This window comes from Plodia interpunctella, chromosome 13, assembly GCF_027563975.2.
Source record: "Plodia interpunctella isolate USDA-ARS_2022_Savannah chromosome 13, ilPloInte3.2, whole genome shotgun sequence".
NCBI lineage: Eukaryota > Metazoa > Arthropoda > Insecta > Lepidoptera > Pyralidae > Plodia > Plodia interpunctella.
In genome coordinates, this window is record NC_071306.1 from 2,299,998 (window position 1) to 2,311,558 (window position 11,561).

Genomic DNA, 11,561 nt, shown 5'->3' on the forward strand with positions numbered 1-11,561 from the left:
AATTCAAGGAAAGACCTGTAGCGGCTATTTTCCCGAGCAAATGAGCCAGGTAAATCCGATGATTTATTCAGACACATAAAACAAAAAATGTATAGAAGTAACGCTCAACGACTTTCTTATTGTTTACTTACATTATTGTTACAAACCAGATGTAAAACCGTAATAAATTATACACCTAACCTAGGGTTCACCAATGTGGTGAACCTTACAAAAATCCGTCCGATAGTTTTTTAGTATATAATATTCATACAGACAGACGCGATAGTGGGACTTTTTTAAAAGATGGATTTTATTGTTGAGATTTTAATTAATGTTTTTATCAATCGCGAATGAAACGTTTTGCATATGTATTTACTATTTGATTAGATTATCATTTAAATTATAGTAAACAATCCTAAACAATGTGATGCGTGACTGATATACTTAATGTTTTATAATTACTATGTGTATTTATATTTTAATATTGAAGAAGAAATTATACTTTTAAATTTATTTGTAAAACATAAATATGCACTTGCAGGTGCACTTGATTAAGTGGATACACCACTATGAACAAACAACGCATTTTCTATGTTAAATAGAAGCGAAAAGAGGAAAAGGAAAGCCAAAAAGGGCTTATAATGGACCATAAAGGAGGTAGTGTCGTACAGGAAGGACAAAACTATGGCTGAAAGTAGAGAGATATGAAAAGAAATTCGCCGACAAAAACGTTGTTCCTGTATGTAGAATAAATAAAAATTGCTTTGATAGCTGTGAACATTGATATATTCTTGAAATAAATACTTGATCCTTCAATGCTATTACCGATTAGTCAAATCGAACATAATATCTATGGTGCTAAACAAAGAAAATTTTCATAAAATTATAATTTTAAAATATTTTAAAAGGCTTTTGCCCCGCAGCGGAATTCTAGGAAAATTACATAAAATACATATCTATTTTTTGAACGTTTTAATGTTTTGTTGTTATTGTTAATTGTGCGCGGTCAGGAGCGTTGATCGAAGTACCCAAACAGTTAGTCGGGATAACCTCACAAATAAACATGTTTAATTACATTTGTAATGGCATCATTAACGGAATATTCATATTAATGAAACGTTCACCCCAGAACGTGAGAATTAAATAAGAATTGTTATGGCACAACGTGGGAATACCGGGAGAAAAGGTAACTTACATAATATAAAACAAAGTTCTCCGCCGCGTCTGTCTGTTTATTAGCGATAATTTCAAACTACTGCACGGATTTTCATGCGGTTTTCACCAGTAGATAGTGTAATTCTTGAGAAATGTCTAGGTGTGTAGTTTATTATGTTTTTACTCAAACGAAGCCGGGACAAGCCACTGTTTATGTTATAAATGCGAAAATCATTTTGATTTATACATTATCATACGTAACAGTGCCTTCATACAAAAAATGTGTTAACATTCCACATCTGGCCCATAAAATCATTTTAAAAACTCGTTACAAAGATAAACTGCGTCCAAATCTAGGTTGCAACTTGCAGCCATTTGGAATGTAGGGCGGCGGTGACGTCATTGCAGGGATGCGATGATAGCGAAAGTCAATCGCGTTTAGGGTTGCCCCTTGCTGCAGCATGGAAAAACTTTGTATTGTTCTCGTGTCGTGCGAAGTTCGATCAATCCATGTTATTCCGGTAGGTATACATTAAATAATACAGTTTGCCAACTTTGGCACATTCGGTATACGCTGCTAGATTTTTATTGCGGTAAATAAATGCTCTCGTCTCTCGCGTCTTTCTGAGTTCGTCATAGTATGTTGCTGGACTAGCCGGAATTAAACTAGGTGTTGCCACGCAGTTACGCCCACGGAAGCTAAATAGTTCCACGTGGGATAAAGGGCTTATCTAAATGTGGTCTTCTAGTTTCATGACTCTTGGCTCTGTTTATGCAGCATGGGATAAAGTCGTGTTACTAATATGTAATCTTATAGGTTCTTTATTCAGTGTTTTGGAAATAATCTCTAAACGAAATGCTGAAAACAAACGGAAGACGGACCTTGGTTGTGTGAAATTTTGTATAAATTATAACTTCATTTGGAATTACAGCTTTGGTGAATTCTCAGAACATTGTTTTTAGGTTTGTTTGCGCAAATTGTTGCGAAAAGAACAATCATACAGGTGTTTTGTGTGTCCTACTGGTGAGACATTGGGTGCACCCACAGGGTGCACCTAAAACAATGTTCTGAGAATTCACCAACATATAACGAATAACGAAGGAACTCCTCACTTAATGGTTAACTGCGCGGACATGATTTTTTTGTAGCGCATTGAATGCAGTAAGATCTCTATAACCACAATACAGGCTTGTGCCCAAAATGACATTTTTGTAAAAAAAAAAATATCGTTTTATTTGAACATATATCATTATAGTTTTATTTGAACCAATGTAATGAGAACGTCTGTTGAATTAAACATAGGTCGGGTGTATTGTACTTTACTTTTTAGCTTGTTTGTTTGCGTGATAAGTGTGTTTATCAAAGTTTGTTAGCCAAAGACAAATTTCTGTTGACATTTCTAAATAAACTGTTGCTGGAAGCTTGCTGTAGAGAATTCCCCGGCGGCATATCACTAATCACACCTCACGATTAAAAATACAAGATGCCAATAAAATCATTTAGGACTGCAAGCTGACAGTACTGTTACTGTTCGTGTGTGTTGGTCACATAACAGAATTACATGTGGAAAGAGCCGTAAAAACATCAGGTATTCAGTTTTTGAATTTTTAAGTTTTCTCTCTCTCATTAGCATTTTCGCGATTCTTCTCAGACTTCGGGCGTCCGAGCCCAGGGTCCGCTTTCCTACTTTTTCGTCTCCACTTCGCACGGTCGTCGGCATCTCTGGTTGTCAGACCATTGGCACGCATCCTTGACGTCATCAAGCCTGGTGATGATTCACCACGAAAGGATTTCAGCTAGCTGTCTACATTAGAAAGCTGATATTCCTTGCTGTGATTACAAAAGTCACGTGATACATCCTGTGCACGGGAAAACCTAGGCCTTTGAAACATAGTACCGTCAACACCACATCAATCCATTCGAATTCAGTGAAATCACACCACTATTTCCACGTCATAGAGAACTATGTAGGTTCGTTGTAGACAGTACTGGTATTGTGGCGTTAGCTGGGGCGATGCACTTTGCTTTCTAAAGCAACAACTGACTTTGTCAACAAAAGGACAAAAGATGAACATTAATAATATAAATTTTGTAGACATTTAGACGAGAAACTGATGAACAAAATGATGTTACTTATAGAGATACTAGCTGTCCACCGAATCTCCGCCTGCAGCTAAATCGCGTATTTGTCACACAAATTTTCGCCCTTTGGTTTATATGTATAGGTATATAGATTTTCACTCTCATCAAAATTCCAGCGGACGATTTTTTATACGATTTCTGTTAATTTCTGAGGACGGTATAGTTGTAAGTTTTATAAAGGTTTTAACCCCAGCGAAGTCCAGGGGCGGGTTGCTAGTATAAGAATAAAATAGTACCTATAGGTACCTATAGAGAGCGCCACTATGCTTGGTGGGAACAATGCTCCCCGTAATTTGACACCAGGCCACAAGCATAAATGCGCTGCAGCCGAGTGCGACCACAATCTCCAACCGCAGCCGCGACTGTACATTTAGTTATGCGGTTTCGATTCTCACTCAGAGATAGGTTTACGCCCAGTTTTTGCCCAGTTTATTCCCCAAAAATCGGCCGCAATCCCATCTCTCGTTCTCAGCTAATCAAAGCAATTTTGCAAGGCCATTATGCCGGCCACAAAATAACGCCGAACTCAGACGCCCAGATAGTACGTATGAGAGCTTTTAATTTCTGCAATGAAAAATCAGCAATGTATGCCCAATCTGAATTGGGTATGGAACCCTAAAAATCTACCCACACCTTAATCAATGTTTCTAGCAATTATTATTATCGCAATTACAGGCACGTAATGCGGCCATAACCATACCCGCCATGAGGAATAAAAGCTTATTTACTGAATTCCTTATCGATTTAATGGTTCAACTTGATCATCGTTTCAACTAGATCAACTACCCAAGTAGTTAAAGTATCACCACATAGTATAAAACAAAGTCGCCCACTGCGTTTGTCTGTTTCTAAGCTTTATTTTTTTAAACCACGCAATGGATTTTGACTCAGCATTTTTTTTATTGTTATTGTCTGTTGTATTTCTTTAATTGTTATTTAGACAATTTATTCCCAATCTAAACCCCGTGCATCATTGGTCGCTAGTATTAAAACAAATTTCTTGCTATGAGTGAGTACAAGAAGTGCAGCGATCCTATTACCCAATGGATACAGAACTTTGTAAATAAATAATATGCTTCATTATTCCAGCCAGTCTCAAGTTCGTCTAGACGTTTCAAGAGCATCGGATATAACCGAGAATTAAGTAAATTCTTGCGTGTTGCCAAGGTTAGTTAACCAGTGATTATAGGTTATAGGTACAGTCAACAACATTTCGACTATGTATGCATGGATCCATACAGGGTACATTATTATACCACAGTAAAGAGATGCCGAGGTAATCTTTCTTTCTTATCGAGGTAGTTATTGCTAACACTGGTGTCAGAGTGGCAATTAGTCGCATGTATACCAGTGAACTAAATAATCAACCAGTAGTGTGCAGGTTTCCTCACGATGTTTTCTTTCACCGGATTCAAGTGGTGGTCTATGAAAATTTAGGTTATAATGATATGCAAACTTATGTGGTACGAGTAGGATTCGAATCTGGAGACTTTCGTTAACAGACTACCACCGTTGCAAATAGATAAATTGACACATTTAGCATTTTTTTTAGATTGTTATGCTGTCGACTTTACCATAGTAACTTTGTATAATATACACTAAGAAACTATAAGATCGCGAAGTAATGATAGCTCGAAATAGCTTTTAGATTGCTTCCAGCTACAATGTAAAATTAATGATTGACATACAAATAGCTACCTACTATAGCCACCCTCAGCCACCCTGTGTTCTTTCTTATATAGCATAGATATCTGCTGCAGACTGTAAAAGTCAATCATGTCTCACTATTTCAGGATCTCTTGGATTGTACTGATAAATGATATCAGTATTACATTCATAGAATTTTATATTATGGAATTGAATGGAAAAAAGAAGTAGAGGAAGATCAAAGAAGAGATGGATGGAGTGCGTTCGACAGTACCTATATTGCTATCATAATCAGAATCAAATCAAAATCACTCATTTAGCCGGAAATTATCAGATATATCATGTATTTCTTAGAACATGGTGATACAGAGTTTTTAAAATAATAAGGTACCTACCAACAGCATATTCTGCCTATTAAGGGTAGGAATGTTAAGTTAATCAGAATCAAATCAAAATCAAATCATTTATTCAGAATTAGGCCTTCACAGGCACTTTTTTACCTCATATTCTAAATTAAATGATACCTATTTACCAAAGCTACAAACTACTAGCTTTTCGGAACGACCACAGCTAAGAGTACCTAATGTAACAGGTCGGAGATTTGGGGGAGACTGACCCCACATAAAATGGGATGGGAGGATGATGATAGGTACTATAATTTAAGTGGGTATGTGTAGGAGCTACCTTACGCACTAATATTACACATCTGGATAGATACTATATTTTTTTCCCATTATCACAGAACAGCGGCCATCAGCTAAAAATCCGTTAATTAAACTAAACAATTAAGTAAGCTAAGTTTGCGTGTTAATTTTTTTTATACATTTTTATTAGTTACTTGATTTAATTAGCTTTTATGGTGAGCTTATGTATATAAATAATTTGCATGCTTTGTTAAATTAAAATTACATTTTGACGCAGTTAGCTACCAAGGACGAAGACATTTTTGTAAAAATATAAAAAGTGTCCCATCAATATATATAACAAACATTTTTTAAACATGTAGACATCAGGCTACTGTCCACGGTGCCATGTGTCGAAGGAGAGAAAAATTATTTCCGAGCTATCCTCTGAAATTCTAAACTAACCTAATACTAACCCTTAACTTTCACTGAAGTTACTTAAGTTCATAAAGTTCTTGACTGTAACATCTAAATCATCATTACATAATTTTGGCCTAACTCTGTACTGTGCACTCCGCAAAATGTCAACAGACTTCAAAAAAGAGCAAACAATTCATGGGCGTACCCAGGTTCTACAACCGGCTGGGCGAAATTAGTTCCACGGGAAACAAGGCTAAAAAAGTTAAATCAAGGTGTGGTAAAAACTTACCTAGCTTGTATCTATCTAGATACTGTACAATTCTGTGAGCAGAGATGGATTAGACCGGAGTCTGGCTTAAAATCCAGCAACATTTCAATCCATCCATGAAATATCCATAGATATGATCCATAAATATGATCTAAAATTTTTTTTACACAGGCTCAGATTATAACCTTATTACTCATCATGGCTTGTGAACGAAATCAGAACACGGCTCGTTGGAAACAAAGTTATTTAGGTTACTATTATGAATGCATGTTAAACCTTGTACGAGGAAGGGCATAGTGATATAATAGTCTTAGGGCTGCTGACGTCATAAGGGTTAGCAGCTGTGCCGTTGTCCTATATGGGTAGATCATAGAAGCCTTTATGTGCCGCATAACTTATTTATGTGCTGATATTATTTTTTTGCTATTGATGTATTTTTCTATGTTACGCGTCTATGCTGATAGGTATATATTGTGATATTTATTTCACCTTCACACACTTCTATCTCTTTTGTCATATAGGTACCTATCTGACTAAACAGATGGGGAACCTTTCTCCTTGTAGGGCCAGATGACCAAAAAAGATCATCAGGTCTCCTAGGTTCGAAGATTACAGAACTAAGAGACACTACTCCATGGCACATTACTGTCATACCAAGGTGTACATATCGCTATGAGCCTGCCGAGCCTGTGAAATTATCAGTTTGGCTAGGACATTGCAGGCCTGAATCATCTGATTATCCGTCAAAAAGATGATTCTGCGCTTCGCAAGGCACGTATATAAGCCTTCGGATCATAAGATTTGTAGATGGATCCGTCCTAGTTTAGTGAAAGATTCTGTCGTTGAAACACCCATGAATGAATCGTTCTGTTGGCGAAACGTTCGTAGATGTTAGTTTCTGTCGTTGAAAAACTCATTAACAAAACATTATGTCGGCGGCTCATTCGGCAGGGATACTTGTCGGAGATAAGTCTCAGAATCGAAATATTACTACAGGTAGGTAAACCCAAGGTTCAACCCAAGTCTACGCCTTGAAATTGTTAAACCGGGCATTGACTTCTTTATATAGTATTTTTAATACGATGTTAAATAAAGCTAAGATAAAAAAACGCAGACTGGCTCGCACGTGGCTGTATAAAAAACGTATTATTGTAACAGAGCCGAGTGCCGCCCGGGGGAGAATTGAGTAATATTTGACGTGTAAAACTTGATTATAAGGGGTCGACACACGACTCTCATGACCCTTGTTAAAGCTGCAGACACAAAGGGAATAAAACCTATAAAAGTAATAAAATAAAGATCGCGCGCGCGCAGGACCAGTCGGACCAGTCTTGTTGCCCCCCCTTGCCCGTGTCCCCGCGAACAGCTGACTGCCTGGACAACAAAGAAACTCCATCCCACACAATCATAACATTCATTACACGCTAATAATCATGAGCGGCATTAATGAGTGTTATTGTAAACTAGATGCACATGAATTAATTGCGCGGCGGACAAACGAGGGCTTTGTTCTTTGTCTATTTATAATATTGTCAATAATTATCTATTGCATAATAATGATATATTCTACAATCGTATTTTAATGTCATTGCAGAAGGTACATATACGTAGTAAGTCGCGTCTCCAAAAGAGTATTAAGTAAACACTGTTGACCATGAACATCTGAGTAACGCGAAAGGTGACTAACTGCGACCTAACAAAGGGCAAAGCGTACTTGCCTTTCTGTTCATCCAATACGCGAAGGGCCTCTAGTTCCGGCGCTCTGGTAAACAACAATGTCTCTAGCAAACACCTGAATTTGTTTATTTTGATAAATTATCACGAATTCATTGTACTAAATCGACCGTCACTTGTGTCGTAGTTTCACGCTGAGCGGTTGCTATGGTGCTAATAAAAATCACGACACGGTTTTTAGTCTTTTTAAACGAACCGCGCGTAGTAAGTACTAGATCGAGTCTTTGTTTATAATGTTTTGAGTTTTATTTATTATTTACATCACTTTTAGTGGCCTGCGAACGTAATAATCGTTGCACTGCCTGCGCACTTTATTTGCTGCGCTTCTGCGTCAACAAAACAGAGGACGGTTCGGCAGAACTCGGGCCGAGTCGATTCGCGTGGTTCGCTGTCTCCGTCCCATTCCTAGAGAACCGCAATCGACTTGCCTACTCTTGCATTTGGCATATACCTGGGGGTTGCTAAGTATAATTTCCCAAAAATATCTATAGGAAAATGTCGATATTTATTAGTACAGTTTGTTTGGAATATTATCCGGAAATTAATCATATTAAAAATCATTGAGTTTCATTTACTCAGAATACAATTTTGCGCCTGCAGTATTTACATAGTAATGTTACTAAAATGTTAATGCTATAGATTACTAAATCATAGGCGCTTTATTTTATGAGTTTGATGCAAAGGTTTGGTGTGATATTTTGAAAAATATTGTATAATATTAAAATAAGTACAATGTGGAAGTTGATATAAGAATCCGATATTAGTTTATACGTCTAGAAACAAGAACTACATGAATAAATTGAAACCATAACTCTAATATTTGTAGATGGTCTTACCCAAAGAGCAAGGAAACTTTCTTTGTCTACGGTCTCATCCTTTCTCGTTGGTACTAGACATACTTTTTCGATATAAGTAGATACTACCATGATAGTAGAATATTTCAATAGTACGCAACACAGCAATCATGGAATTAGCAGATACTCCGACGGAGTACCTACGCAATAAATAAAATGGTAACTCTGAAAATATATAGGTACGTAGGTTCCAAACCCAGTCCAGACCATAACGGTCCTAGAATTTCATGGAGACGTAGACAAGATGCCTTTGTTAATATTGAATAAGAAACTCCGACTCCATATCCTCTCGTGGTTATCGTACGACTGAGACACATGCATTGCCTTGGCAACTTACAGGCAATAATAACTAATTCTGACCTAAACACTGCATGGGCAGTCCGCCCATGCAGGGTTTAGGTCAGATTGCGAAAAATTACATTAATAAAAATTTTATGGTTTATACGGAGACCGGAGACCGGAGGCTTCAAAGAGTACAGCCCTGAATGTAATAATACACGAAGTTTATAAAGTTCTCTATACTGTTGTACTTATAGGATTGCGATCGATAGTTGAAAATGCGATGGGTGAAAATAAACAAGAAACAATGTTATTACATACAGGCATAATTAAAATCTTTATTAACATTATCACAACTATACATTATTGTATTATGTGTTCTTCTGCCAGAACTTAGCTGCATTCCGAGGGGTTTTTCCTTTGCCTGAGTTTTTTTTAGGCGCAGCGTGAGTCTCCGTGACGCCCCCCGTCGCTGATTCTTCGTTTTCTGCCTGAGTTTTCAATGTTTTCTTTATGTATAGTATCTGAAATTTTAAATAAATTGTTTTAGTTATAAAACAACATTTTTTATTTCTTGTTGTTTCTTCTTAACCTTAAAAAAATAAAAATAGAATTTAATAGTTGTAAAACAAAACAAGAGTAACCCACCTCTTGCTCAATAGCTTGTTGGTGTCTAATAGACCTCTCCTTTTTAAGGTTAGCCCTTTGGATATGCCTGTCAACAGAGCTGAGCACAGCTTCGCAGGCATTGCACCAATCTGCTAGCACATCAGCTATGGACGAAGCATCTTCCAGGCGGGCATCACGGCCTAGGGCCACGTCAACTTCCACACGCTTGCATTCTTGGTCCAACTTGCCATGAATTATGTCTAGAAAATTAAAGAAAAATATTTATTGTACCTTTTCTTCTGTAGCTGTAGATCAGACTACAAGAATATTAGAATCCTTCCATACATAGACATTCCTCAAGACTATGGGTCATGGTCAAGTGGAATGAAACACACACAACAACTCTCTTGGCAATATTAATGGAGTGATTACTCCATTTCACTAGGTGATAAATTATCAACTAGAGTGCAGGTTTCCTCACAATATTTTCCTAATAACCTAACTCCACAAAAACTACTACTAAACATGTGTCATATTGGTAACAAACTCATTTGGCATATCGTATCCCAAACTATTGATACAGAGGTGGACTGTCTTAATCACTAGACCACCATTCCTTGCTCTTTTTAGAGAATAATTGTATCCGATTACACATTGATGACTGTATAATTTAAAAATTACTACAACACTGCTGTGTTAAAAAAATATATTAATCAGTACCTGCATAGATGGCTTCAATAATGAGATCCTCCAAATCCCTAACATTTTTTATATCCAGTTCCTTAAGCAGTACACTATATGGGATACACTTCTCCTGAGTGGCGAGAGTGGCTATAGTCAAATGCTGCAACTTCTTGCACTGTGCCGGACTCAACTCCAAGTAATCAGATTTGTTTTCCAAATAATCTTTGTAGGTGCCATAAGCAAAGAGATTTAGAGTTTTGAAGTGTGATGCGTAAGGTCCAGTTTCTAACTGAAAAAAAAAACACAATTTTATTGTTTTAGACAGGAAATTGATAATGAGTAACATCAATCAATTACCTAGCACACATTTTTCTTCAAAGTACAGTAGGTAATAAAAAAGCACATTCTATGCTACGTAATATCAACAAAAATAAATGAGATAAGAAGTAGGTAGAACGAAAACAACCTCTTGTATGTTCGGCATTTCCAGTAATTCTCCAAATACGTGGACGCCTGGTGCTTCAAGAACTTGTTTTATAAGTTCCGCACATGCCGAGCCCTTGGCACCTTTCGCTAGCAGCACGAACTGTTCCAGGGGATGATTCGTGGAGAAAGACAACAAAGAAGATGGTTCATCTCGGTCCATTGACATTGGATTCATGGTGGCCGATAAGATTTTGAAACTGTGTTATGATTCTATTTTTATAATTTATAGCTATTGATTGAAAATACGTAGTTATTTATCAAGTAATATTTTACTTGAGCAAGAATAATAAATAAAAATTTCGTTCCTATTGTGATAGATATTTTCACATCACATCACACACACTAACAGAAACTGTTGACATTCGGCTGATTTGACATTAACAGCTGTGTTAAGTTCATCTATGGTATTAAAAAAATATAATGCTAAGAAAATTTACTGCCATTTATCCTTAGATTTATCCAGAGATGTTTTTGGTTGATTGACAAAACCACACGGAAAACAAAATTAATAGTATTTTTATCTTACATGGTAGCCATAAAGGGGTTTACGCCCAGTTTTTTCCCAAAAAGTCAGGTTCAAACCCAATTAGAAGATAGGTTACCACTGGGATTCTATATCTATGTATTCTACCCATGAAGTTATAAATGTAGATACTTATACATTAGAAGTTTCAATTTGC

The 11,561-nt window shown here is 36.7% G+C and overlaps 2 protein-coding genes across 3 annotated transcripts in view; both read right to left on the reverse strand.

The window, feature by feature from the left end:
- The window catches only part of Ypel (Yippee-like), a 71,441-nt gene extending 63,135 nt beyond the window's left edge, over positions 1 to 8,306 (reverse strand). Inside the window, exon 1 of one of the 2 annotated variants that reach the window (XM_053753111.1) lies at positions 7,954 to 8,306. The gene's annotated coding sequence lies outside the window, so the exon portion shown is untranslated. The remainder of the gene's footprint in view (positions 1 to 7,953) is intronic. The other variant, XM_053753115.2, reaches the window with a different exon arrangement.
- Positions 8,307 to 9,410: 1,104 nt separating this feature from the next.
- On the reverse strand, positions 9,411 to 11,225 carry CSN7 (COP9 signalosome subunit 7). Its single transcript, XM_053754039.2, has 4 exons — positions 10,862 to 11,225; positions 10,432 to 10,684; positions 9,751 to 9,971; positions 9,411 to 9,626 (listed from the first exon to the last, which is right to left on the reverse strand). The coding sequence occupies exons 1-4, from the start codon at positions 11,054 to 11,056 to the stop codon at positions 9,474 to 9,476; spliced, it is 822 nt and encodes a 273-aa protein (XP_053610014.1). The 5' UTR covers positions 11,057 to 11,225; the 3' UTR covers positions 9,411 to 9,473.
- Between the last annotated feature and the right edge of the window lie 336 nt (positions 11,226 to 11,561).

Excerpts from the sequence above, each read along its gene's own strand:
- CSN7 (XM_053754039.2), bottom strand. The coding sequence starts at position 11,056 with ATGAATCCAATGTCAATGGACCGAGATGAACCATCTTCTTTGTTGTCT. Across the intron at positions 9,972-10,431 it reads TATTGAAGCCATCTATGCAG|ACATAATTCATGGCAAGTTG; the intron begins GTACTGATTAAT and ends TTAATTTTCTAG. Across the intron at positions 9,627-9,750 it reads AACAAGCTATTGAGCAAGAG|ATACTATACATAAAGAAAAC; the intron begins GTGGGTTACTCT and ends TTAAAATTTCAG.